Here is a 27,775-nt window from a genome sequence, read left to right as displayed (position 1 = left end):
GATTTCAAGTTGTCCGGCTGGTTACGGACAATCACAGAACTAACGTTGCAGCGATGGAAATCTTGTCGGGAGGGCAGCTGCAAACTCAAGTAACCCATCCGGCCGACCCATCTAGGCAACTGCTCCTTGCTTTTGACCAGAGTCACGTTATCAAGAATATTCGATCACAGTTTTTATCCAAGGACTTCGGACAAAACCAAGAAATATCATCGACGTATGTTAAGGACCTCTACGAGCTGCAGCGGGGAAGCAGTGTGAAGCCTGTCCGGTTCCTCACCAGAAGACACCTTTACCCATCGAACCTCGAAAAGATGGGAGTCAAGACTGCACTGCAAGTGTTTTCGCCAGCTGTAACCGCTGCCTTGAGTTTCATGAAAGACCAGGCAGGACACACCTGTGACGCAAAGTTTGCAGGAGTCGGCCCAACAGTCGAGTTCATGAGCAACATGCACAAGTGGTTTGTGCTTATGGATGTGAGCAATTGCCAACAGCACATCCACCAAAACAATCCAGACACCAAGGAATTTTCTGACCCTGACGATCCCCGACTTCAGTGGCTTGAACTTGTATTCATCGAATACATTGAAAACCTCAAAGAGACAAGCTCAGAAGACAGCTTTCTCACAAAGGAGACCTACCATGCTCTCGTGTTCACCACTGTCTCTAACGTGCAGTGCATCAGGCTTCTGTTGAGTGAGCTTCGGTTTCAGTTTGTTTTGACAAGGAAACTTTCTAGCGACCCAATAGAATCATTCTTCGGAATACTGCGGCGCTGCGCGGGCTGTAACGATATGTTGGACGTGCGGAGCACCCTTTGCGGCATAGAAAAAATGCTGAAGACCGGAATCGTGGCTTCTTCAAAGAGCAGCAATGTCAGCAGCTCGACATCTTTCTGCTCATCCCGGGCCATTGTCGGAAGAAACGTGCACAGCACTGAGATCACCCCGTCTCCCACCGTTAAGCTGGCACAGCAAGCGCTACGAGACGTCTGCACGTCGGCGACACCATTCCTGCCAACAGCAGACATGGCCGCGCTTTCATTCGTCGGAGGATACATAGCTCGTGCTGTAGCAGAGAATATCGCATGTGACAAGTGCGTTGCTTTGGTCCAGAAACCGAGGGGAAGCTGCGCCACGGATGGGCTGATATCCCACCAGGACAGAGGTGGGCTGTCATATCCGACGCAGCAGCTAGTGCGACTGCTGCATGGATTGAAGAAGTTTGTTGACGCCATGCTTTCTGATCGTCGCTCACTTACGAAGCCCCTAGAAGCATGCTTGACGCACAGTGTTGAGGTCATCACGTCAATGCCAGTCTTGGTGTGCGCAAATTCCGACGAGAGTCATCGGCGAGAGTTGGTGGAACTTATATGCAGAAAGTTCATCAAGCCGCTGCTGACCAACCATGCATTTGATATGACCGATAAGAATGCAGTGAGAAGGATGTGGTGCACAAAGCCTCTCTCACGAAAAGTTCTCAAACTTTGAAAACCGGCTTTCCACATGCACGTGCAGGTGCGGCGCATGCAGTGTAACATAACAACTCTGTTTTCACATCTGTTTTGTTTGTGTTCATTTACAATTGTTCTTGAGCTGTTTTATGCCGGTTAATTTGCCTGAATTTGTAATAAACGTATGTGTGTTGTCGGATGCGCGTCTCGATCGTATCGTTGCCCAATGAAACCGACAGCTTCACCGCTGCTGTCATGAGTCGAAACACAACCATTCAGAACATATCAGAACAGCAAACTGTACAGGAAGCTGATTACGTGTAGGGAGTTACACCTGTCTATTCAAAGTAGCCAATATATCCGCCAAAGAACAACAAAACCGATACAGTTAAAGCGCGTACCCATACACTGTACTAGGGAAACAGAATCTGTTCATTTAATGATTGCACTATAAAGCACTCTGGAAAAGAGCACAGTCATCTAAAATAACAACAAAAACGCAGGTATACAAGTTTTATTTTGTAATATACTTCAGATGGAAGCAAAATCGCGCACAAAAACCCGGCATGAGCTGACGCCAGCAACCGCTACCGAGGATCGGTCACTTGCGCCACCCCGCGGTGAGTGAGTGAAATAGGCTGGCGATCTGGCAGCAATGGGAACCGGCGCGACGCTGCAGGCATCGTAGTAGTAAAGGAGGCGATGGTTTCTATAATGGCGTCCAGCAACTGTTCACAACATTCGTCGAGAACACATACGCAAGCCACCAGTTAATAAGCTGTTGCCCAGACAAATGTTTGCACAACGCCGTGAAAAACCTCCAGCCGTTACTGTGATCTACCCTGCTACTGAATCTGGCAGCTTGCACCGTTGTACGTACCGAGCGCAGTCATCGCATCGCTTCCGAACTCGCCGACGTCTTCGCTGCGCGCTGGAAGCTCTGGAAGCCGCTTCGCTTTAGGAGCCGAACCCTTTGTGAACAGAAGCTCCTTTCCTGACCGCAACTCGTGTCGGAGGGACTTTTGCGCCTGCTGGCCAATGTGAACGCAGTATGTTGTGTCCGTCGGAGCCGGCGGCGGAGAACGGCATCTCCGTGTGCGTATCGGCTCCTTCCGCTGCCCCCACCGCGGCGGTCGTAGTGCAAGACTTCAACGGTGGCGCCGACGGTAGCGCGAAACCAGAAGGCAGTGTGCCGATCGTAACATGTGCAGGGGGCGGCGTGAACGTCTGTTGCTCTCCCGTCGTTTCCAGCGTTCTCTCTGCGGCTGGCGCAGCCAACGTCGCCGCCGTCGATGCCGATGGAGATCCCAAGTTGAAACCGATCGGCGTCGTCCAGCGCGGCGCCGAGCTCACGGGCGACTCGTACTCAAGCACGGATTCGGGCGGAGCGCCGGCGGCCGTGGCAACGCATTATTGCAACGAGCCCTACTGCCAGCTGAAGGAAGGCGCGGTGGTGGTGGCCGTGGTGCCCACCCAGGGAGATGGGACCAAGCTGTGGAAATGTGAGGTCTGCTGCAAACAGTTCGCGCAGAAGCACCACCTGCAGACGCACCTGCTGTGCCACTCTGGCGTGAAGAGGTTCGAGTGCCAGGTGTGCCACAAGGCGTTCAAGCAGCAGGCGCACCTGAACACGCACCTCCTCATCCACGAAGGACGGCGGCCGCATCGGTGTCCGCACTGCGACCACAGTTTCCTACAGGTAGGCCCGCCGTGTGTGTTTCGACGCTGCTGTGGACGTTGTTGTAACGAGTGTTTCGTTTTGCCGCACTGGCAGCCGAGCTGGGCCACTCAAACTGAATTTCCAGTATTTTATTTTCGTTCGAGTTTTTGAGATTCGAAATATTTTCACGGAGACGCAAAGGTGTTTCTGTGACACTTAAAGGGGAAAAAAAAAAAAAAGGAAGCTTGCTGTGCCGAATTTGCGGTTATTCCGCAAACCGAAATTCCGATATAATGCGGAACGCGTTTCCCAGTCTGCGCTCCTGAAATTGCCGCTTCCTCTTCTTTTCCTTCCTCCTCTGTTCTTTCTTTCTGTCCGGGAACGCGGCGCGTCTGGAGTTGCGCTCTTTCCTTTTCCTCCTCTGTGCTTTCGTTTCGCGCAGCAGGGCCGGAATTACCTTTTCTTCCTGTTCTTTTAGATCCACACAGAAAGCTCATGTGGAGCGAATTTCGCTGTCTTGTTTTATCTCTAACAGGGGCAACATAACGTAGGAGCGACTAAAAATTCGTTTCTCAGAAATCTAGAAGACCGTGCAGCTGTAATACACGCACATTTCTGTAGCGTGTAAATGGGCTATCAGTATGTGTACAGGGGAGATTAAAAGAACTGCGAACAACAGAGCGCACAGCCTGCGACACATGCTGCAAAGTCAGTAAACTGTCCACATGCGCACTTCTTCGAAAGCGTTTGTGATTGTGGCCTACATTTATGGGAAATGCTTGATCAAGAAGCTGCGCCGGTTGTTTAATTTGAGGTGCCTTTTCACACTGTGTCGCCGCTGAGCAGGATGACCAGTGAAGGGCATCATGCTAGCTGCAATCAGCCTGCTGCGCCCTTGGCTCCCGAATGTACTAGATAACAGGATCCTCAGTGGCGACAGAGCATAAAAAGACACCTCAAAATAAATGACCGGCGTTGCTCCTTTATCAAGCATTTTTCCTAACAGTAGGCCAGACTCTCAAACACTCTGAAAGAACTACGCATGCACACAGTTTGCTGACAGTGCAGCATGCGTCAGAGGCTGTGTGCTCCATTGTTCGTATTTCTTTTAGTCCCCTCTGTAAGCCCTGCTACCTTGCATGTGGGACCATCTTGCTGTAACTTCACACATTAACAGCAACACAACATGGAGCTTCATGATTTTGTGTACACAGTTGGCTTCCTGGGTTTCCATTTTCAACCCCATAAGGTGAAAGCTGGCTTGACGAATACACCTACCTAGAAATCGGCAACTAAAAAAAAAAAAAAAAATTACCCGTCCAACTGTGCAGGTGACCCACCTCAAGCGGCACCTGGTGACGCATGGCGGGAGCTGCCTGCCCTGTGGCCTGTGCGGCCGGCGCTTCGCCTTCCCCAGCGACCTGTCGGCACACGTCGCCAAGCACCACCCGCCCCCGCTGCTGCGTGGGGGTGGCGGCGGGGGTGTGGTGGCCGTGGCGGCCCACCGGCTGCAGTGCGAGGTGTGCGAGCGGCTCTTCCAGTACCCGAGCCAGCTGCGGGACCACATGCTGGTGCACACGCAGGTGCGGCGCTTTGCGTGCCCCGACTGCGGCATGCGCTTCATGAAGGAGCACCACCTGCGCAACCACCTGGTCACCCACAGCCCCGTCAAGCCGTTCCCGTGCCCCGTGTGCGGCCGCGCCTTCTCCCTCAAGGCCAACATGGAGCGGCACGTGCTCATCCACGAGGCCCAGCGCCGCTTCGGCTGCGAGCGGTGCGGCAAGCGCTTCTCCCAGCCACAGACCCTCAAGATGCACCTGGTGTCGCATGCCGACGTCAAGCCCTACTCGTGCAGCGTCTGCGGCAAGGGCCTAGCACGCGCCCACAACCTGCGCGCCCACATGGCCATCCACCAGACCAGCAAGCCCCACCGCTGCCCCGACTGCAGCAGCACCTTCACGCTGCGTGGCAACCTCGTGCGGCACCTCAAGGAGAAGCACGGCCCGGCCGGGGCCGGGCAGGCCGGCACAGGCGGAGAAGGCACTGCTCTGCCCGTCCTCATGGCGCCAGCGAGCCCTAGCCGCAACAACAACATCGCAGTCAAGCGAAGAAAAAACCCCCCGAAGCGGCTCAAGAAGTGCGGCGAGGGATCCGGCGAGGAAGACGGGGAGAACGAGGAGGACTGCTGCGAGGAGGAGGAGGGCGAGGTGGAAGCGGAGCAAGCGGAGACGAACGGCGTGGACGAGAGAAACGACCGGTTTCAAGACCTGTCGGGTCACAAGTACCAGGGACTCCCAGGGTCGCCGGAGTCTGCTCGTAACGTCGAAGTCCTTCAGGTGGCCGCCTACTACCCCGCTCCCGTCGTGACGCAGGAAGCGCCGTCAACTGAGCACAAGCCCTTCTCGCTGCACGCTCTGCAGCCAGCCCCGGTGTTTGCGAGTCCCAATTGCTTCTACGGGGAGCTCCCGTCGGCTACACCCGCAGCGGTGGGCGCCGAAGAAGTCGGCGCCAGACTACAGGCGCTGCACGCCGCAATCGACGACCTTGCCGGAAAGTTGGGGCCCGACCACGACAAGGTGACGGCTCTTCACGCAGCACTGGATCAGCTCGTGCCCCCATCGCAGCAGTCTAGCACTGCTGCAACTTGAACGATATTGGAAGTCTGCCGAGTGCACATAACAATAGCAAAGTCAATGCTCTTTCTTTTTATTTCTTTTTGTTCCCCTGGAGCTTAAAGTGTCAGTCAAGGAGGCAAAGAAATAAATACGACGTGGTTGCATCTGATGCACCCTTGTCAGTCACCGCATGCGTACATGCTTGAACCCGAGGTTAGAAAGTGTCTTTCTAGGTTTTTTGTTTGTGCGTGTGTGTTTAGTCGTTTTGTCAAGCCAGTCTAGAGTGAACTATTTCGATGTGGGACTGCTGGCAGCACCACTGACTGCCAGGCTGTGGAGGATCATTGTGTGACAGGGTAACTGGCTTGCCTCTTGTTTTTGTATGTTATTTTTCGACAAATGGTGCATCCATTCCCAGTGTACGAAGGCCAAGCGGAGAGAATTGCACCACCGGGTGGATCGCTTTTTGCGGACTGTCCAAGTGAGCGGACTTGCTTATGCGTGACCTGAACGACTCCTGCCGGATGTTGGATGACTGAAGGAAAGGACTGAAAACACAAATCTTTCTAGTTAGCCGAAATGAATGTTTCGTCATGCATTGAGGCAAAGCAACCATGCTTTATGTAGTACATGTATTTATGAAATACAGATGATAAGTATATGCAATTTGTGTCGTGTTTTATTCAGGACATCCTGCTGGATGGCTCGTATCACTGCGATGTAAGAACACAGTAGTGTGTTCATAGAAATAGCTTTGCTGTGCTTCTCTTCTTTGTAACAATACTAGCTACTAACAAACATCTTTATTTTGAATGAAAGAGCTTTCATGCACAGGTGTGTGTGCGTGTGTGGCCATCCATTTCATAGATAAAAGAAACACTGAATGATCAGGCATGAATGTGAGCTTCCTACAACAATCTGCATGTGATGTGCTTACTCACAAGATGAACTGCAAGTTGCGCATGATGGTAAAGGTTCATGTTGGGAAAAGCACAAACAATACTTGGACAAGGAAGAAGACTGGGTGAACTCTGCCCCGTCTTCTTCCTTGTACAAGTATTGTTTGTGCTTTTCCCAATATATGTACTCACAAGATATTTGCAGGGGCCCTTTGGACCTCTGCCACCCCTTTACTCTGAACCCAATGCTAAATAAAGTGGCACCCGCCGTGGTGGCTCAGAGGCTAAGGCGTTGTGCTGCTGAGCACGAGGATGCAGGTTCGATTCCCAGCTGCGGCGGCCGCTTTTCTGATGGAGGCGAAAAGCAAAAATGCCCGTGTGTACGAGATTTCGGCTCACGTTAAAGATCCCCACGTGGTCAAAATTAATCCGTAGCCCCCCACTACGGCGCGCCTTATCGCCTGCGTTACGCCGGCACGTTAAACCCTACAATCAATCAATAAATAAAGTGGCACTACTACTACTCACTGCTACTCCTCATAAGACTTTTAAAGCAAAGCTTTCAGCCCCTCCCTGATGTCTGTAGTCCACACAAAATGCACTGCAGAAAAGCCAACTTTCTCTGATGATGATGATGATAGTAGTGTGAGAAGTGAATAAAAATTAAACCACTCCCCGCGGTTGGAATTGAACCTATAGGTCGCTTGCGTTGTGACGCCGTCTATCCAGTTGCTCCATTCTGGCACGGTCGAAGCTGTTTGGATGTAGAGAGGGGTGCATGGACGTGCAAAATGATAAACCCCTCTGTTTAATGATGACGACAGTTGGATGCTAAGGAAAGCCATGGAATGCCCATATCAGTAGCAAGTGGACCCACACCACACCACCTTACCATACACATTAGGTGGGAATCGCATTCCAAGCATACTGATAATCATAAATAAATGGCGTCTGCTCGCTTCTGGGTTGGTTTGTTTGAAGCTGGACTTGATTTTGGAAAGCTTTATTCTCCCACCGTCGCCATTTCGACAAAGGAGTAGCTGACTTTTTTTTTTTTTTTTTGCTTTGAAAATTATGTAATAAAGAGAGTGCAACTCGCAGAACAAGTTGCCAGTGGCTGTCAGACACAAGCAGTCTGATGAAGAGGACACATCTGTGTAACCCTCTCGGATTTCAAATTGGCTAGTGTGGGAATCGTGGAGAACCGCGATCTGCGATCCCGAGCCAGCGCGCGCTTCGGGAGAGACGTTTGTGCGCTGAAACCGGTCCGGCGCTCCGCTGGTTCGTCGGCGTCCCCCGAGAGATGGCGCCACCGATGTGTGCGGGGATATGCGCGCGGGCGGCGCGAGCGTGCGCGCACGGGAGCCGGGAGAGTCTCGTCGGAGACCCGGTCGGGGCGAGATCGGCGGAACGCGGCGGTGATGGATACATGCATCTCAGGTGGGAGCTTTGTTTGTCGCGCGCCGTGAGTGCCTGCCTCCCGTTCGCGGTCACGACCCGGACGGCGTGATTCGTGAACGCCGTCGAGCCTTGTGCTCGCATACTTTGGGATTCCCCAAATAAACGGCTGTGCTTCGGCACTACTGTCTACTGTGTTCTCGCTGGGCTGCCGTAGGCATGGGAGCCCGCGTGGTTGACACGCCGGGAGCTAGCGTGGGGGCCTACCCCAGAGTGCTGGCAAGGTCCCCGAGGAACCCCACTTATATCCCACACTAGCGAAGAAAACCTGGTTAAGCCATGACCATAAAAAAAAACAACAAAGAGCTGTACTTGCATTCTTGACCTTAGTGTATTGAAGATACATAGTTCAGTGCAGGCTGTCATTTATGTAGTTTAACCCTTACTATAACAAAATTGCTTTATTTGAAATATCACTATCCGAAGTATTTGATGGTGCCTGCTGCAGCGGATATAGAGCAATTAATGCCCACTTTAAACAAAGCATTGCTTATAACAAAGCCACTTTTCTGTCCTGTGGATGTCATTATAGACAGGCTTGAAGTAGGCAATTGCTAACATTTACTGAACTCTCACCCAGTCTAGGGATGCGTGGGACGACAGGGCAGTTTTGGCTGTGCCTCCAGTTGACGGCTGGCCATCGACAGGCCTGGTTTTTGTGCACACCCTAGGCTGGTTCACTCCACAGTAATCTTCACCAATTGCCACTCGTCATTACAATTCAACATGCGAGCCGCTATAACGAACACAGATGTAGTACTTTTTTTTTCTTTCAACAAATTTAGAATTTCTAAAAAAAGGCGCCGCAGTTGGCTGCACACTGCTTTTACAGTGTGCTCGGATGTTATAATAAAGCAGGCATTGGCATGATACATATGAAAAGAGGGAACAACCAGCTCAGTGGTGCAACCAACTCAGATTTGCTAAGGAACTTTCACATAATCATTTTTGGCACGTTGCTCCAGTAATGTGAATGAAGACCCTCACATGGGGCAGAAAAAAATGATGTGGCAGAGTCACACCACAGCCCCCCACTAAGAATGTCGCACTCAGGCAGCACCGAGGTGTGGTGTGGTAGTTCGGCCTTGATGGCCAAGTCAAATGGTCACCTCTCAACTATTACACTGCATTCACCTACGCATAAAAGCATTTTTTATACACTGGTGAACACATAAAAACAGCATAAGAAATGCTTTGGTCTACCCTATTACAGAGAGGGATTGGACTGTCCGCGCACCACCTCTCACTTGGAGGAAGACCAAGGATTCTATTAGCCATGCACCCAGTACAAATTTCTGTTCTCCTCTGCTCAGTGCACAATTGTATCTTCCCAATACACATACTAGAGACCCCGTGACAAGATGTTGCGACATTACTGGGACATGGCTAGCATAGCTGAGAACACTAACATCATGCACTGGAGCTTGTCCCAGTAGCAAAGTTGATTCAGCTAGCATACGCTAATCAAAAAGTCAGCAATGGACATGAGGGATATTTATTATGAGACAAAGAAAAGAAAGCTGAAACTGGTTCGGGAGATGGTTCAGCGACGCCTTCGGTCGGAAGATCGGTCCCTGCGACGATGGCTTCTTTTTCTGCAACAAAAAGGTGCACAACACAAAATATCAGTCCAGTCAGGTTTCTTAATAACATGTACTAATACACCGCATACACGGACATTTTGGTTTCTTGCATCTATCACAAGAACGTTTGCAGTGCCTTTAAAACTGTCAAACTTTAAACAATGGCAGAACAACATCTGAGCCACAAAAGCGCATTTCATTCCTGGGGCAGAGGAAAAGTGTTACAGAAAGGGCGACAAATATGGCATAGCGGCTTGACTGCAATACAGCCATTAAATACAAATAAACGAACACCCTGTCAGTATTCTCTCCAAAGGTTTAAGGCAGCAACCACAGCTGTTAACTGAGCCGCATCACGTAACTTTTTTGTGCACATACCAATCGCTGGCTCATGGGGCTGACACAGTGTTGGCTGGCCCTCCATGCGCACTAACAAGTTTCACGAAGGACAAATTTGTGCCTTCAAAACAAGTTGTTTCGTCGGCTCGGAGTGAAAAATAATGTGCTGTGAATGCTGTGGCTCCTCCAAGTGCAAGTTACCTCAACATGGAGGATGATGAGAAGTGCTACAGTTAGTTACAAGTTAATAACAGCAACCGAGGCCCCTCTTTCCTATTACCACCACCAGATGTTCCACAAAAGCAGCCCATTACCCGAGTTTGATTTTCTAAAAACACTTAGGTATGGCGGCTCGGGGTTCGCATAATTGTCGCTCATCATCACAGAGGTTGCTAAAAGTGCCCTGTACGTAGCAAGGGGGTACAACGCACAATCATCAGCAGCTAAGGTGACACTGGCTGTCCATCAGAACGGTAGGGTAAACAACTACATTAAATAACCCTGCAAGGTGAAACTCTTACAGAGACTCCAACACTTATGTATGGTACTGCTTACAGCAACATGACAAAACAAGGACAAAATGTGGGAGCTACCCAACCTTCAAATCAAACACAACTAAGGTTTCGTGGCATTTGCTATATGCACAGCCTCGGCAAGGCAATTCGTGCAGATTGAGTCATAATTTCAAGGCTGAAGAATGACCGAACACATGCTCAGGGGTTAGACAGCTGAATCAGATTTGGGAGCAGTTTTTGGAGCAGCAAAATTTTGATTCTGGAGCAGAAGAACCTTGATTTGGAAGAAGGACATTTATTATGTCACCTTAGGAGCCTGAAAAATCAAATTTTTGGCAACTCGGAAGGGGGAGGGGGGAGGGGCAGTGCACTTTTTAATCAGTTTTGAACATACATAACACTGAAACAGCCTTTCGATAAAGTTTTTCCCACCAGAGTATCACAAGGTACGAACTGCACTACTTTTTTACAAACCACTTTTAAATTCTTGGCCTTTATGCATAGAGAGTGGAGGACCGTTGAAAAACTAAGCAATCGTAAAGCACTTAATTATCATGTCAATGCCAAAATTCTTCTTTTTGTAATCCCAGACTCGGCTTTACTCACAAGTGTAGACTCGCCACGGCAAAAGTTGCGCAAAACGAAGTGCCAGTCGGCGCACCCCACCAGCCCTCCCATTTCAATACCGAAGGTGCACGTTCACTACTATCGTAATGAATAACGTTGGTGCGTTTAGCCACCTCCCTTTTGGAATTAAATTTCACTTCAGGTAGATGAACCATTTTTACTAGCATGCAATAATAGCCCGTCTCGCTATCGGACACTGCTGGAACATTTCCAGGCGGTGTAGCCTGCGTCGCCCCTTCTGCAGTGTCGATCGTCCCATTCTCGGCGCTCGCAAGCTCGCTGTCAAAGGCAGCAATAACTCGGCGTTTTACAACACCACAATGAGCCCGAAATTTCCCTTCAAGCGATAACCTCGCCTCACACTCAAGGCCAAAACACGGCGAATTCGCGGGCACCACGTTGATTTTGATGAACTCCTGTCTTTCTAGTCGCGCAACTTAGCAGCCCCTCTCTCCCTATTTTCTTCTCTTTCTCTTTCCTTCTTACCGTATTTATTCGAATATAGGTCGACCTTTTTTTTTCCGCAAATGTGCTTAAAAATTGAGGGTCGACCTATAATCGTGACCGAAGAACCTCGACTTATTAGTCGTGATCAAAAATGGCGAGCGCACCGAGCGATCCGTTTTTCCGTCGCGCCCGGCGCTCCTCAATTTGAGGCGGCAGCGCGGAGCATCTAGAACAAAGACAGGCAAGAAAATAAAAGTAAAAATAACAAAACAATCAGTGTAAGAAAACCAGCTACAGTCACTGCCAGCTATCGCGCATTACCTGCGGCCGGACCGGACACGAGCGAGCTCACGTACTACTACTGGCTAGAGGGCCAGATTGGCTAGGCTTGGTGTCTTCGGAAGTCGTGGTAGCGGCTAGCGCGAGGTGGTGGTGACTTTCGCTACCTAGCGTAGCCACCTCTTGAACGGAATGGCGTTGGCTGCTTCGCTCGCTGTCTCTACTATCTCCGGGCTTTCTTAGTGTCTGCTTCGTTGCGAATTTGCGATTTCCGCACGCGACGTTTTGCTCGTGCACATTTCACGATATCACGTCGGATGAGCTATACTGCCAACTTTAAGCGGCGGGTCATCCTGTTTGCTGAGAACTTGAACAACTACGCTGGTCAGCAAGAGTTAGTCGTTAATGAAAAGCTGATCAGGGGATAGCGGAAACAGCGGGATGAACGTTTTGCTTGTAGGGGACTGCGTCGTGCGTTCCGTGGCCCTACAATTGGGAGGCACGATGCTCTCGAGAAAAAACTCCGGCTGCACGTGGAAGAGGAGCGTGCGAAAGGACTCCAAGTGTCCTGCGAAGATATTCAGAACAAACCTCGGCAGTTAGCGCTGCGAGGCGGGATTGGCCGTTCAGTCTTCAAAGCCAGTCGGGGGCGGGGTGGGTCCAGAAATTCATACAGCGCAGTGGACCGCGGCGCATGCGGCGCAAGTTCCGACGACGGCGCAGTGTGTGGCTCCGACCAGTGATGTGACCGCGTTGTAAATAAATGTGAGTTTTAAAAAGTTTCCTCAAGTTTTCTCTTAAAAGTATAAGTCGACCTATAATCGAATATATTATTTTTTTTTTCGGCGACTTCAATTTTTAGGGGATCGACCTATATTCGTGCTCGACCTATTTTCGAATAAATACGGTACTTTCTTCCCTCCTCCCATCTTTAAACCGCCTCTCATATGCCACGCGGCAAAAACTCAAAATTGAAAAAAAAAAAAAAAAAAAAAACCAACTCCCCACAACAGATCAACCGACTAAATGTGAACCCAGCCACCCTCATAACCAAAACCATGGTAGAATTCGGCGAAGAGCTCTCTGCCTGAAGCACGAACAACTGCCTCGCCCTGCAGCCATGTTTTCCGATCTTCACCACACCAAGATGGCGGCGCCCAGTGATGTCATTCCGGAGATACAGCACTCCTAAAATTGCCGTTTTTTCACCACCTTGCACAAGTAGTTCACCGCCCCAATACACATAAAAATTTTTTCTACAGGACTTTGCAATGGTTTTTGATTGGAAAACTTTAAACACTCACAATATATAACTTGTGCAACCCGACATTGCGACTTTCGAAAAACCTATCTCGGGGACAATTTTATGTGGGTTTTTTTATTAAATGATCAATTAATTAAACCTTTAAAACAGCATCACCTTGGAGATGCTGGAAAAGTATACCGTCAGTAAGCACTTTCCCCCACTGAAACTGACAGGAGTGTTAAAATCCTTAACTCTATGACTGTTTTTGAGCAGTTTGGTGCACTTTTTGAAATTTTCAAGCTTTTGGAGCAGCCTGGCGCAGAAAGAGAAATTTGTATCAAAACTGCGCAATATGCGCAGCTGTCTCACCCCTGCATGCTCTAAGCACAAACAGTGCAAAGTGCTACTAAAATTTTCCCACTTCAGTAATAATGCAGCTTCAAAAGTAAAACTACTGAAACACCAGGATTGCTTTTCAACTGCAATAGTGTACCAAGGTTAAGTTATGCTACTCCTTTCTGCTGTTTTCTTCCCTAGCCTGGCACATTCCCCACTGAAATTGCTTTGTAACCTGGCATTCTGCCGCTTAACTTCCCCACCCCACCTTTATTTTATACGATTAGTCATGTGCCACACTGCAATCCACCCTTTCTCCCACAAGCGCAGTGCCCACTCACTACTAGGAAGAGCTGGATGAAAACAAAACCATGCAAGACAGCCAGCTGCTTTAAAAGTCGTGAGAGCTATCCACACTTACTGCTGAGTTCATTTTTGAAATTGCCCATTTATAGCTGCAAATAGGCCTAAACAAATCAAAGCTGGCATAGGCACTGTGCTTCGACATTTCCAGAAGGGTGTCACAGTCGGGCCCTGTTTTATTCCAGCAAACAGAGCGAGGGTGTACAAGACGCACGCATGCACCATGCAGTGTCACGGAAAAGGTGCGATTGCGTAGTGCCTAATAAGCACTGCGAAGCACTAAACCAGTGGTTCTCGAACGTGGTCGAGAAGAATGCACCATAACAATTTTCCCTTTCTCACACTTTCGCTACCAAACCTTGGTGAAAGTGCAAAAGCTAACTTTGTCACAGGGTACACGCATTTCTTGAAATTCTGCACACAGCGCACGCTAATGAATCAGTCGGCTTACTTCTTGGTGGGTCCTTTGACAAAGCACCAGTCCACATTGATGACCTGGTCGAGGATCTTGGCTCCGTTCAGAGCATCAATGGCTCCTTGGGCCTCCTTGAAGGTCTCGTACTCGACCAGGGCATAGCCCTGCGTGAAAGCAAGACCAAGCCGGCACTCTGAGTCAGGAAGCACTGCAACCACGATGAAGTGAATTTGCTGTCATTTTACGTGTGTGGAGCAATAAAACTGACTTGACGTCACGCGACAAATGTAACACAACTGCTCAGAGTTGGCATTGTGTGCCCATAATAAATTACCACAATTATTGCTTCTGAAAGGGGCCAAGCCGTGACGCAAGGGTCACAATGAGCATCCGATTTACATTTTTCGATTCAGTCCCATGCTACAAGTGCGAAATCCATAGCGACAGATGCCAGTGACACTCCCTCCATTAAGGGGGGATGTGAATCTTGATATTTGATATAAATCTACAATTTGATATAAATCTATTTTGATATAAATCTCTACAGAGAGTAAATCAACAGCAAGACATGTGCAAGGCGGTCAAGGAACACGAAATACACTTCTACTTCCTATATGTTCCAGAGCTTGGAAGCCAGTGGTGCAGTTTTGCCGTAACAAAGGGGGAACTTTTTAACAGTGGAGCTGTTGTTGCTGGCCGTAATGTGTGCGGCGTCAACAGAAAACCCCAGATGCCTGCATAGTTACTCCTGCCATTTACCATGCTTGTGAGCATGCGCTTCATGAGGAGCGCCCGGCATTGTCTAGGCTTGCGCGTGGCACTTGCAAGAAATTACCAAGAAAACAGTTCATGTGCGTCCGGGCCTCAAGGGGGAAGCACAAGACAGCTCGCACACTACAGACGCCCTGCAGTTCTAGTGCGTGCTGGCCAGTTCCACTATGGGAGAAATGCAAAAGCCTGCGAACGAAACGATCCGGGCCCACCAGTCAACCATGAGGAAGATAACAATATAGATGGATATGACGATGACTACTACTACCACAGTGAAAAGCGGCGACAGATTACGTAAATAAACAATTTCAAACCTAGTGCAATGCGTGGTGGTGTGTCCTTCAGTGCTCACATAAGAAGAAATCCTCCTGCCCCGCTATGGTTAAAGCCTTGCGCGACTCAGTGCAAGATTCGCCCATTTTCTTTTTTCTTTTTGCAGGAAGTGAATGAGTCCTACAGCATGTGTGCCAAGTGCCTCAACAAATATCACGTTGGCGGTGTAGCATGGGTCAATGTCACATGGCACAAATCGGCTCTGCACCGTGCGCACTAAAGAGTAGTTGCTGTTCTCCTCTGGTACTGACTTTAAAGGGGTATGGTAGGGTAAACCGGCCAAAAAACGAATCTGCAATTTTGGCGCAGAAAAATCGAGTGCAGTATGAGGAACAACACCGTCGAAGCGCGTCGTCAAGTGCCCGCTCAAAACGGTTTAAATGCCGCGCTGAAGTGTGCCGCGCGCCCTGGCGTTTAAAAATGGCGGACACAGCTGAGACATCGGTTCAGAGGACGGTATGTTTAGCGTTGTTTTTCGCGGTTCGCTGCATTATTTCACTTTTTTTTGCTTGCGTCTGTGTTTCCAGTATATGTTGCGTATTAAATCATCGTATATTTTTGAAATGACTAACTTTAAGAGACTTGCCGCTAGTGGTGCTCTTGTAGTATACACTATTTTTGTGATTGTTCCCACGTTTACGGTCATGGAGGAAAAAAAAGCTTAGGAGAGGCCCTGACGTCACACCCAGCGCAGCCGGAAACGCCATTTTTGTAAGTCGAATGGCAGACTCTTTTTCCCTCTCTCTGGGTGCACCTTCTCCGCCGCCTCCGTCCTGCATCGCCTCTCTTGTCGTCTGCATCTGCCAGCGCCGAGCCGGCGGAAATCAGCTGATAGGCAGGTAGAAGGCCGTTTTGCAGCGCGTGACCGTGAACCTAAACGCGCGGTTACACCGTTACACGGCCTTCACTGTGGCCGCAGCAGTTTTGCGAAGCGGCTCGCTCTAACAATGCCGCAAGGCTCGGTGTCAGGCTGCAAGTCGCGATCGGTACCCAAGGAATTGGGCGTCACTTTCCACCGGTTAGTGCATCATTCCGCTGACTAGTATTACTGTACATTGGTGTGCATTCATCCTTTGTTTGCAATCGGCGCCGTTGATAGGTTCCCAAGCGATGGAGAACGCCGCAAATAGTGGGCGAACGCCGTGCTGGAAAGTGCCCAAGTTTGCGTTGCAGTTTCACTGGCAATCCCAGAGATGACTAGTCAATTAAACGGCCGTTCTATATATATATGTAAGCAGCACTTCATGCAGATTTCAAGCTAAAAAATTGTGGAATGTTTTTACCGTTGTTCGCGTGCCTTCGATAGAATTTTTTGCGAAGGAGGAGGAGGAGGAAGCAAAACGTTTTATTGAGCAAAAAAAAGGAGAGGGTGGGTGGCGTCAATAAACTTATTTTCGCCAAGTTTCAACTTGTCTCAGTGTCAATAAACTCAAGGTGATAACAGTTGAAAACGTTCATATACTAACCTCGCAGTCTCGAAAAGCGAAATACAGAGCGAGACCACAAAAACATCCAGATTCCAGATACAGCTCGAGTCTTCCAGTCAACAGACAGACACCTACTAAGGTAATAGGACGATGGAATTATATAAACTGGGAATCTACCTTGTAACAATTGCAAAGGCACTGCCGCGCATTGCCGGCCTAGCAAACTAGATGCAGTGGCGATAACCAAAAAATTGAGTCGCGAATCGTTCGGTTGCAAGTCGCCTACGTACTGCACACCGTGTATCACTTCCCCAAAATCTACCTGACGGGTGTCCGCGCGTACGACGGGACGGCGCGTTCACAATATCTGCACTTCAATAGGCGTGTCGTGATCGCGACCGGAGCAAAAGCTTGACGCGGTACAAGGTGCACTTGCAAGTAGAAATTAAATGACATATTCACATCGGCGCAGCTGTCGCAACTCGCAGCATCCTTTTCGAGTTCCGCAAGACCACAGCGCAGCAAAGCGAAGCAGCAATCTTCGCAATCGGACGACAAGGCAGGCGCTGCCTTTCCTCCATGACTGGCGGACGGCGGGCGGGCCGTTGCTAGGACGCCGTTGCTAACGCGACTTCCAATGGCCGCCGAAAACACGTGACTTCCTCCACACTTTTGCCAATGCGCGGGGATAGCTGGGGGCCTCTCCTAAGCTTTTTTTTCCTCCATGTTTACGGTCGTGGTCGCGTTGCCTCCGCTTCGCGTTTAAAACGCACTGCGATACCGGAAGATGGCACGATCATCCAACAAATGGACCAAAAAGAGAACTTTTAAAGGTAATCGGTTTACGACCAAGCAAGACAGCAAGAAACCGGCTCGACGAAGCGCAAGCTTCGCGAAACTAGGTGAGAGGCATGGTGGTGCATCTTTTGACGTAGACGGCGCAAGTACGACTGGTTACCGCCTGATCGACCTCGCTCTTCTCCGTAGCATTTTGCAAAACGTTGCTGTGTGTAAAAAGTGCAACAAGGGAGAAATTATTTTGGAAGAGGCTTTTGACAGGTGTAGCAGTTTGGCGTCCTCTATAAATGTCACCTGCAGCGAGTGCGATGCTTGCAATGTGCTCGAGACATCCAGGCGCACTTCTGGCAACATATTTGAAGTGAATGAAAGGTTCGTGTACGCCCTTCGTACCTGCGGAAAAGGATTGGCATCGGGTCGCACCATGTGTGCTGTGCTGAATCTACCGCCACCACCAACAAAGTTTGTGTCGTACAACGCAAGGCTTCTTGACGCATCCACGACCACAGTGACAAATAGTATGGCAAAAGCTGCTGAAGAACTTAAGAAAGAGGCCTTCTACTCTGGTGGAGACCTGGAAACTGCGGTCACAGTGGATAGAACATGGATGAGGCGTGGTTATTCTTCACTACGTGGTGTCGTAGCAGCAATATCGGCTGACACAGAAAAGGTGTTTGACTTTGAAGTAGAATCCAAGTTTTGCCACATCTGTGCTCGCAACCTTCACACAGATGACAACATGAGTGAATGTAAAGTTACCTACGATGGGCCATCTGGTGGAATGGAATGTGCTGGAGCTGTGAAAATTTTTCAACGCTCTGTTGAAATGCACCAGCTAAAGTACACAAGTTACATTGGTGATGGAGACACTAAGGCATACATTTCTGTCAGAGACTCACAGCCCTACAAGAAGGCCATAGAAACGCATGAATGTGTAGGACACGTGCAGAAGCGAATGGGCACGAGGCTCAGGAACCTCAAAAAAAAATTGGAAGGGGAAAAAGCTCGCCGATGGTCTGCCACTTTCAGGGAAAGGACGCCTCTCAGAAAAGGACATCGACTCCCTTCAGGTTTACTATGGCAAAGCTATCCGGGAAAATGTAGATAGTTTAGATAACATGAGACGAGCTGTGTGGGCAATATACTTTCACAAGTTATGAACAGATGCCAAGCCCCAGCACGGACTCTGTACAAAAGGACCATCCTCATGGTGTGCGTATAATCGCAGCCTTGTTGAGGGAAGCGAAACCTACTCCCACAAACACAACATTCCTGAGGCAGTGATGGATGTCCTCAAGCCAGTGTTCAAGGCGTTGTCAGATCCAGCTCTTCTGAGGAAATGTCTCCATGGAAGAACCCAGAACACTAATGAGTCACTGAACCAACTCATCTGGTGCCGCTGCCTCAAGACAACATTTGTCAGCGCTGACACGGTGAAAACAGCTGCTAATGATGCTGTAGCATACTACAATGATGGCAATTCCGCACGGAAAGCAGTTCTGGAAGCCCTTGGAATTGTTCCAGGTGTGTTTTGTGACATTGCCTTCAACAGGATGGATAAAGCGCGTGTTGACCGGGCAGAATTCTATGGCTCCGTCGAAAGCAAAGAAAGACGACGGGTGAAAAGGAACACCAAGAAGGGTTTCAGAAACACCTCTAAAAAAGCCAGCAGCGAAATGTATTCTCCTGGTTCATTCTAAGCATACTTGTGCAATACGCAAACATAAAACTTCGTTTTTCTCAAATTGAGTTTTTTGTAACTTCTTAAACTTCAATGTATCTTTTCTCGGAAAGTATTTATTTGATTACAGTGAAACTTTGCACACACGTTCTACAGCTAATCATAAATATTCTGAACTAAAACAATTACGTTAATATATATTACTACTGCACAAAAAAGTTATACCTCAAGGCACCCTCTTACAGCTGTGTGCATGACGTGACATTATTTTTTTGCGCCCATACTCCAAATAAAGTATCAAATGTCTTTAGTTCAGATAAAACCAATGGTTATTTAGAATAACACAGCGCAATATCATCACATTCCTCTTTTTTGTTCCAGAGAAAAGGTACATTCAATGAACAAACACACCTGAAATTTTGGGAGTGGGCCACAAGAAAGATACACAATCTACACCCAGACAAAGTGCTTCATGTTTTACCTAGCGGCATCTTGTCTGCGCACAACAAATTTGATGCGGATATCTGCAAGCGTTCCGGAAATATAACGTTAAATTTAACATGTATCATTTACCCCACCATACCTCCTTAAAGGAGCCATGAAGAGAAAACACAAGTTTGGTTCATTCAAAAGATTGTCTCGTTAGAATCATACTGACACCACTTTTAACGTAAACTTCGCTCAAATAAGCTACATAATTAGGAAAAACGGGAATGGTCATGCGACCCACCAGCTCATTTCCCGCAACAGAACCTATGATGTCACATGAGCTAAGCTCTGCGATTGGCGAAGGCTGGCAGAAGCAGACTCAAATTAGGTAGAGCTTACAAACTAGACGAACGAGCGATTTGCGCTTAAATTTAGGGCACATTCTTTACAAAGCAATAAGAATGATGGGACAAACAGTGGAAGTTACGAAAGCACATGTAAACATAGAAGTACTGATGCGTTCTGCTGTTCGTACTGCGCACAGCATGCTTGGTTTAGCTGCACAGCACTACGGGGCTTGGGGTTGTCTCAGACGACACTGGCCGATTGACACAAGCAACGGTGTCTTACGTGACCCCATTTGTCGAGCGAGCACTGTTTCAGGGAACGAATATTTTCTCCCAGAGCAAAAACAAGCCAAGTTTAAATGCGGGCAAAAACAAACCAAACGCTTGCCACGGTATGGTGGTGCCATCTAGGTTCGGGTAACGTAAAGAAACGCGGGAACAAACCAACACCGCTGTACAGGGTGGAGACAACCTTTGAACGGTCCCGTGCCGCCGCAATTGGGCCAACGGGCTCAACGCTTTATTCTTTTCGTTTCCCACGAGACCTAGCAACGCGAAACAGACAATATGATTCAAACGTCTTCAGTAAACCGCGTTGCGGCGATAATTTTAGCGCGTTTTTGACACAATGACTTGCTTCGGCGGCGAGCGAGCAACCCAAAATGGCGGCGCCAGCATATACGTGTCTCTACCCTGTACGGCGGATGCGTGAATGAAGGGGTTCTAGGCTGCAGAGCGGTCGGTTCCTGTGATGTCATTGCAGACCCCGAAGACAAACGATTTAGCGGGAAAATCAAAATTTTAACTTAAATTGTTTAATTTCTCAGTGAATAAAGCATCGTTTGTATCCGGACAAGCGCTGGGGGCACTATAAAACACGAAATCTTTCGAATAAAACCAACTTGCATTTTCTCTTCATGGCTCCTTTAATGGACAAACACTACCAACCCTCACTCGTCTCCCTCCAACACTCTACATCACAGAAAAACCTTCTTTCCGCAATGCTCAGCTCAGATATGTGCGCAGTTTTTGCGGCGACTCTGCTTGGAGATTAGGTCGGTGTTGGTCACCCGCAGTACCTTGTCCCCGTGGCCACAACAGATATCCCAGTCTGAGCTCCCATGACTCAGGCAGTGAGTGGGCCGTTCTCGCTCCACCATAAGCGACAGCTGTACTTTTTTTGTACGACTAACCTATGACCTCTGCGGCAATAACGCCACTCTTTGTAACGGAAGCTATTGAGCCTGCCTACCGTGAGCGAGTACTCAAACCCGCCCGCGCATGAGCCTTCAGACTCCACTATGCCGCTTGTACTGGTTGGTAGGTCTGGCTCGAGTGTAACTAGTTGCAGCTGTTCCCCTGAGGTCCTGTAAACTAGCAAACAAATACTCTGAAGCCTTCAATTAAAGTTGCCTATCAGATTTCAACTAAAACTATACATTTTTTCCAATGCAACGTTGCTTTTGGGTGGAAGTAGCATTTCAACAACATTGTACAGGAAAGCCTACTGACCCTCAACAGGACTCTCACTCCTACAGCAGCCATTCCCACCCTTGTAAAACAAGCACACCGTATTCACAGGCACAGAGGTATCATATAGGGTATGCTCTGGATAGGAGGAATTCCGAGGAACATGCACAGGAACTAAAAACCTCCTTTATTGGACTAAATTACCCCGAAAGCACTGCTGCTGATGCAATTAAGTGTGCTCGCAAGTTACAAAGGAAAGGCATACTCGATGACAGCATATGTCGATACCCACCTACAGAGGAATTCAATTCTTACCTACTTTGCCAAACTTTCCCAAGTTTCTGAAATGGTACTTTTAGGTACAGGCATCGAATTTTTTTAGTGCACGATAAAAAATCAGATAGAATGCAACAAAAATCATCTGTTTTAGTTTCCACTGCTTTGAGCCAAAGGGTGCATTTATGAGAAACACACTACTCCATCACTGTTTTCCATGGACATCAAAATACAGTAGAGGCGTTTTCACAGCCCCACCGCCAAAAGAAGTCACAGCATGCGATTCCACGACAGTTTTGTCCTGTGCACGCCAATCATCACGTTCTGCAAGTGGGACTGACTTTTTGCACACATAAAGAGGGGTGGCCCCATGGCAGCATCATCACAGCTTCCACAGACTCCTGGCCTGAAGGGGTTCAGGCCTACCATCACGGCACATATTTGATGTCCACTCTTACTAATGGCGTAGCTATTATTGAGATTCTCGGCCATATTATCAGTTCCCTTTCTGCATGCAGACCTTTGTTTTCTCCAACAATGCCATTTCGGCACGTGGCAACGACACGTGTAGCAGTGACTGCCAGCATGAGTCTGTGATCACTGCCAGTGCCATGTTGCTGAGCAGCACATGTGAAATGGCATCACGAGTTCCTGCCGTATGTCTAACACAATTTGCTAAATCACTTTGTTTTCCCTCATATAGGGGATATCCCGCTGATGTCCATTTGCTGTGTACTGCTGCCTGCCAGCATGATACATAAGCTCAAATTTAAGTACGTCCCCCAAGGCAGAAATTGTTCATACTTCAGCCAGAGTGGGTGAAAGAAGCGAACTGTAAAATATTAACCCCCAAAAATGCCGTCAGTACCCCTTCAATATCACCAAGCCCAGTGAGCGCTTGTCAGCTGTTCTCCAGTCCCCTTTCCATGCTGTTTACCAAAGTAGCAACAATGCAAGACCCGCTTGGTCAATGCAAAACCAGAGCTGAGTGAGCTCTCACAGCTGCTGATTATGCAGCAAGCCAGTAAACTGTGCACCCACATTGACATGACTACTATTGCCCTGGTCAACTGGGTGCACCTTAAAGACGCGGTCAAAAAAGGCAAACTCAATTGTGACACCCAAACAAAGTTTAGGAACTCATTGCCCTGTGTGCAGTCAGAAATGTATTAGCCAAAGTGAAACACCTTCGAATTTGTTGCTGTCTAGGCACCTCTGCCTCTCACGCCCCGTCAAATGAAAAACAAAAAAGTTAATTCAGTCTGGCTTCTACAACATATGTAAGCAGGAAGAGAGAGAATAATTTCGGATGTTTGGTGCACAAATAAATGTGCACACCAAGAGGTTAGTCTGCCTCCAAGACCTGCAGTGAACATCTTGGAACAACAACTGCCAAGAAAGAATGCCACAAATGGTTTTGTAATGAATTTTTTTTTTGTACAAGACGGCTAAGTGCCCCACCTCGTAAAATCAGATCAGTTGGTGTGGAGGCTTCCAATGAAGGTCAGAGAGGGAAATAATGCCACGTTAGGAAGGAGAAATAGCATGCTAGGCAACACCCACCAGGTTCCAAACACGCTTTCTAATATTGTGTTAGTACATTCCGCCGTTGCCCCAGCCAAGCAAACAATGCCAAGCTGAACACACAACTGTTGACTCTAAAAGTGGTGGCTAAAACCATTTGTCTTGTAGTGGACAATAATTGGCAGACAATTATGGTGATAACACACACGCACATCTGCGCACTCAAGAAAGCGCTGGCCCACCTTGAGGAAGCCTGTCCTCCGGTCAAGGTTCAGGTGCAGGTTCTTGATCTCCCCGTACTCAGCAAACTTCTCGTAGATGTCGTCCTCCTGCGCCTCCTCGTGCACACCGGTCACGTACAGGATCCAGCCTTCAATCGCTGAAACGCGTAGCCGCACAATTGGCCCCATTATTCACCACTGCTATTCTTCACACTGCCTCTGCGTATTGCGGCAGTACCTTCATTAATGAGAACCACGACGTACTATGGTGCGTTTGAGAGGGCCGTGTCGAGCTGTGTTATCGGCACGCAGTAGTACCAAAGCGTGCAACTTCACATGTTTTATTTTGACAATCCTGTGTCGAAAGATTGTACCCATTTTGATTTTTGGCTATACTATAAGCCTGTGTTTGCATGTATGTGTTTTTTGTTGTAACGTAAAGCGTTTTCAGCTAGTTATACAGTGAAAATGAAAAATTGTTAAACCCGTCCTGTAGAATGCACCATGTACTATTTCGACCATATACCCTGTTAAGGGCTAGCAGTGTAAATAAATGAAATGAATGAAACGAACAGTTTGGCCGCCACAAGTTGCCACAGTTGCAACTTGCCACTGTGGCAAGTTGCCACAGCTGCAAAAATAGATTGCTCTGCCGGAGCACCGAATTTGCACGCAAATTCGCACCATGTAGTACGGGCTTTTCGTGTGCTAAACATTTGCACGAAATCGACGAAATTCGGGATGATGTACTACCAACAGCGTTACATGATAGCACATAGTTGTGCGCGACAGTGATAAAGTGCAGTCACTTACATCTTTGCGGGCCTGGCTTGTCATTATCATCAACTTCCATGGCATCATAGTCTCGGATGTCTTCCCTGGCGGTGCCATCTGCAAAAAAAGAGTGGGCGACAGGGTCCCGGATAAAACGATGACCTGGACGAATTGAACGACTAGGAACTCGGGAACGCTGCTTACCTGATCCGAAACCCCTTCCTTTCCTTTTGCGGGCCCTTTCTTTAAGTTTCTGGACACTCTCTGGAACAGGCAATGGTGAGAACAGTCAGAAAGGCATCAATACCGCAATTACAAACCACTGATCACGTCAAGCGGTAGGCATATTTAAACGAAAATGCGTAAACAAAAGCTCACAGTGTTGAAAAAACAGACAACAAATGAAGAAGCCGATTCCTAGCCTTGTAGTAACAGACAACAAATGAAGAAGGCGATTTCTAGCCTTGTAGTGTTCGCAACAAACGTCTCAGCGACATGCGCAGCACCTGAAAGATGACTTTTTTTGTAGGCGCAAAAGAGCAGTGGATTATAATAATATCCCTAGTCGATTCGACACTGTCTGTCGGTAAAATTGTTAACAATAAAGATGATCATAACAATGCATTTAGAAACAGAATCAATGAAAGAACTGAAGGCATTCGAAGTAAATACGAGCATGAACCAGTTGCGCTGTGCGCGCTGTCAAGATACAAGGGCGACGCGTGCACATTGAATTTTGACAAAAAATTGGATGTAGTATATAATGGGAATGGGTGTCACTTCAATATACAGTTTTGGCGAAACTCACGGTCTCCTTCTTCGTCAACTTCGAAGTCTTCTCCACCGTCCAAATCTAAGACGTCCGCCATTTTCGCACGAGTCTGATGAGAATGCGGCAAGAAGGCAGCAGGCGGCGCTACGAACGCGAGCGTTTACTGCTTTTCTACCCAGGGTTTTTCTGGCGCTAGCAACGAATGCGACTCTGGTAAGATAGATGAGAGCAGTAATCAGGGCCGTACACAGAAATTTTTTTCGGGGGGTTATGGATTTTGGGAAGGGGGTAATTTTGCTGAAAGCAACAGTAAGTATTGCTTACGAGCTGCCTGGAAGAGATTTCGGAAGGGGTTCGAACCCCCAAACCCCCTTCTGGGTACGGCCCTGGCAGTAATGGTCCATTATTTCCCACCACCGTGTTTGTTTTTACGAATGGAAGTTTGCGGTGCATTTTATAGCGTACACTGACTTGCTAACTTGCTTCACTATATTCACTCACCCAAACTGGAGATCTTAATGAAATGTAGTTATTTCTTCCTTGTGTCTGGTATCTGACATGCTCGACGTGGTCCAGGCGTCTATCAGTCACCTCCACGACTTTGCAGTTTGCTTTCTGTGTATTACGGCTTTGTAAGGGCGGAAATTTCCATCACATGGATTTCGATGGACGCAAATTGTTTGTTTCCTTTCTGCAGACCACTGATGCCACATTTCGGTGTGCTGGGCCCTTCGATATGGGCCTTTGGCCTTTCCAGCACAACCCACACCTAGTGGGTTGAAATAAAGTATTATTGTTATTGTTATTACTTTGGGCTAAAGTGACCATATTCCTCAGACCCCAAAGCAGGACGGGGTGGAAGCGGGTGTGTAAGAAAAAACGTGGCACTTTGTTTTACTACATCTGCATCATGCGGCCTTCCTTGTCCTCCAGGTTTTTTCCTGGTCAGTAAACTATACTTCTTTCTTGAGTGAATTGCCCGCAACAGTTCATTTTTTCATATGTGAGTGTAGTACCGCTCACACGTCATGTGCAGATTCACCTTAAGCATCAGCATTGTTTTGAGTGCGTCAAATAAATCTGCATGCATCTTATCGGCAGTCCACGTTATTTGCCAAGAAAAACACGGTGGGTATCCACAGTTGCTTTCCACTGGTGGGTTTGTTCATGGCAAGTCCAAGGCATACTTGGAGATTGAATTCTATTGTTGCACTGCACGCCATTTGTTTCGAAGTGCTGAAGCATGTACACCTACTGTTCCTCAAACACAGAAGGGTGTGTAGAATGGCTTGTAGGTACAGTAGCTGTAATTTCAAGAAAACAGCTCAGATGCCGGGACCAATCAAGAAACACACAATACTGGCACTGTGTTGTGTGTTTCTTGCTAGTCCCATTGTCGGTGCTGTTTTCTCGAAGCTGCTCAAACGGTTTCTTTTGGCTGTTACATTCCTCCAGCTTTTAATTCGTTCCACAGGGCTTCCATACTTTCAGCCAAAAGCAAGACAAAATGCTGTCCCATAAGCAGGCAGCCGGGACAGTGGGATCACAGCCGCAAAACTGGGACGTGTCCCGCCTACATCAGGGCGCCTGATCACTTCACTTTGGGCGTCTCCTTCACAGTTCTTCACTTTCAAACAAATCAGCCTGCTGCATCTTCAGAAAGTAAAGCACTAAATTATTGTACAGAAAACCTGCTTTAGTTTGTGCTTTTCCGATTTTAACCACAGTCTTACATTTAAGGCACAAAAACACAACTCCACAAACTAGGTCCACTATTTGCTTTTGCGATTGTGGTGCAACCACAAATGCGATGCACAAATGCGTGCAAGGTGCAAGTTTTGGTATCTACCTCGTTTTGTGATGCACAGTCCCTAAACGATGAAGGAAAAATAAGATACAGCCTCCTGTGCCATCTACTGGGGAGATAGTTTTTGCAAGTGTGGTGCAACAGTGTCTTGAAACTAGCTACCAAAGCGTGCGTGTAACTGACTGTGCCTCCCGGAATCCCAAGTTCTGGATCGCCAAGCTGACGCAGATGGCTAAAAGTTGAAAAGCCCTGGAAATGTCACACTGGAGTAGCTGTGGAAGTGCATGGCAAACTACAGAAACTTTTCTTCAAGTTGAAATTCAAACAAACAAACCTTGCCGATTACCACTCGGCAGCCAGTTTAGTCCCACATGAAAAGAACCAAGCATCCAAAGTCCCTCTGCAATCAATTCAAGCACTGCATACGACAGTCACACTTTTCTTTACTGTGAAAGGTGCTTCGGGTCTCTGTACTACGAGTTCCACTTCAAGTTCACTGCCCAACAGATCTGCCTTTTCGTCTTGACTGCACACAAGATCCGCGGTGGGAGTGACAATGGCAACTTGGTGAGTCAACACTGCACTATGACACACAACTGGCTCTGTGGTACTATGTCTCACTACAGGAGAAAATGTACCAAACATGCTTTGCGTCCTGCACTTCATCTGCTACTATAAAGAAGTTCACTCATGACTGCGTGCTTCAAATACTCACCTTTCGAAATGAAAGAAACATTCTTGGCCGTAGGTATGACTGGAATAAGCATATTCCAAGCGCACATACTTGGTCGTAAGCACGTTGACTTCCACATAGAGCTATTATTTGGAAAAAGCGGCTTCACTAAAAGAGAATCACTGTGATAAATTGATGCGGGCCCTTAGTATTTTACTCATTCTTGTTACTACCACTGTT

The 27,775-nt window shown here is 48.1% G+C and overlaps 2 protein-coding genes and 1 pseudogene across 2 annotated transcripts; 2 read left to right on the top strand and 1 right to left on the bottom strand.

Moving 5' to 3' along the window:
- The first annotated feature begins 2,159 nt into the window (after positions 1 to 2,159).
- LOC144170408 (uncharacterized) lies at positions 2,160 to 6,391 on the top strand. The gene is made up of 2 exons (XM_077700192.1): positions 2,160 to 3,149; positions 4,442 to 6,391. The coding sequence occupies exons 1-2, from the start codon at positions 2,502 to 2,504 to the stop codon at positions 5,756 to 5,758; spliced, it is 1,965 nt and encodes a 654-aa protein (XP_077556318.1). The 5' UTR covers positions 2,160 to 2,501; the 3' UTR covers positions 5,759 to 6,391.
- Positions 6,392 to 9,561: 3,170 nt separating this feature from the next.
- Positions 9,562 to 25,225, bottom strand: Tsu (40S ribosomal protein S12 homolog tsunagi). Its single transcript, XM_077700191.1, has 6 exons — positions 25,092 to 25,225; positions 24,488 to 24,547; positions 24,323 to 24,400; positions 23,531 to 23,667; positions 14,269 to 14,396; positions 9,562 to 9,677 (listed from the first exon to the last, which is right to left on the bottom strand). Exons 1-6 carry the CDS (start codon positions 25,150 to 25,152, stop codon positions 9,626 to 9,628), a joined length of 516 nt encoding a protein of 171 aa, XP_077556317.1. The 5' UTR covers positions 25,153 to 25,225; the 3' UTR covers positions 9,562 to 9,625.
- LOC144170953 (uncharacterized) lies at positions 14,452 to 19,299 on the top strand (annotated as a pseudogene).
- Positions 25,226 to 27,775: the final 2,550 nt, after the last annotated feature.

The sequence above is a fragment of the Haemaphysalis longicornis genome, unplaced genomic scaffold (assembly GCF_048455015.1).
Source record: "Haemaphysalis longicornis isolate Haplotype H1 unplaced genomic scaffold, Haemaphysalis longicornis Haplotype H1 scaffold_2, whole genome shotgun sequence".
NCBI lineage: Eukaryota > Metazoa > Arthropoda > Arachnida > Ixodida > Ixodidae > Haemaphysalis > Haemaphysalis longicornis.
Note: the sequence above shows the minus strand (reverse complement) of the source record. Positions and strands in the feature narration are given on the sequence as shown.

Bases quoted from the DNA above. Each gene is read 5' to 3' on its own strand.
- Tsu (XM_077700191.1), bottom strand. From the start codon at position 25,152: ATGGCGGACGTCTTAGATTTGGACGGTGGAGAAGACTTCGAAGTTGAC. The intron at 14,397-23,530 runs GTGGGCCAGCGC...GCTTTCACGCAG, and splicing joins GGAGGACAGGCTTCCTCAAG to GGCTATGCCCTGGTCGAGTA. The intron at 9,678-14,268 runs GTAAGCCGACTG...TTTTTGTTGCAG, and splicing joins GTCAAAGGACCCACCAAGAA to AAAAAGAAGCCATCGTCGCA.
- LOC144170408 (XM_077700192.1), top strand. From the start codon at position 2,502: ATGTTGTGTCCGTCGGAGCCGGCGGCGGAGAACGGCATCTCCGTGTGC. The intron at 3,150-4,441 runs GTAGGCCCGCCG...CCAACTGTGCAG, and splicing joins GCGACCACAGTTTCCTACAG to GTGACCCACCTCAAGCGGCA.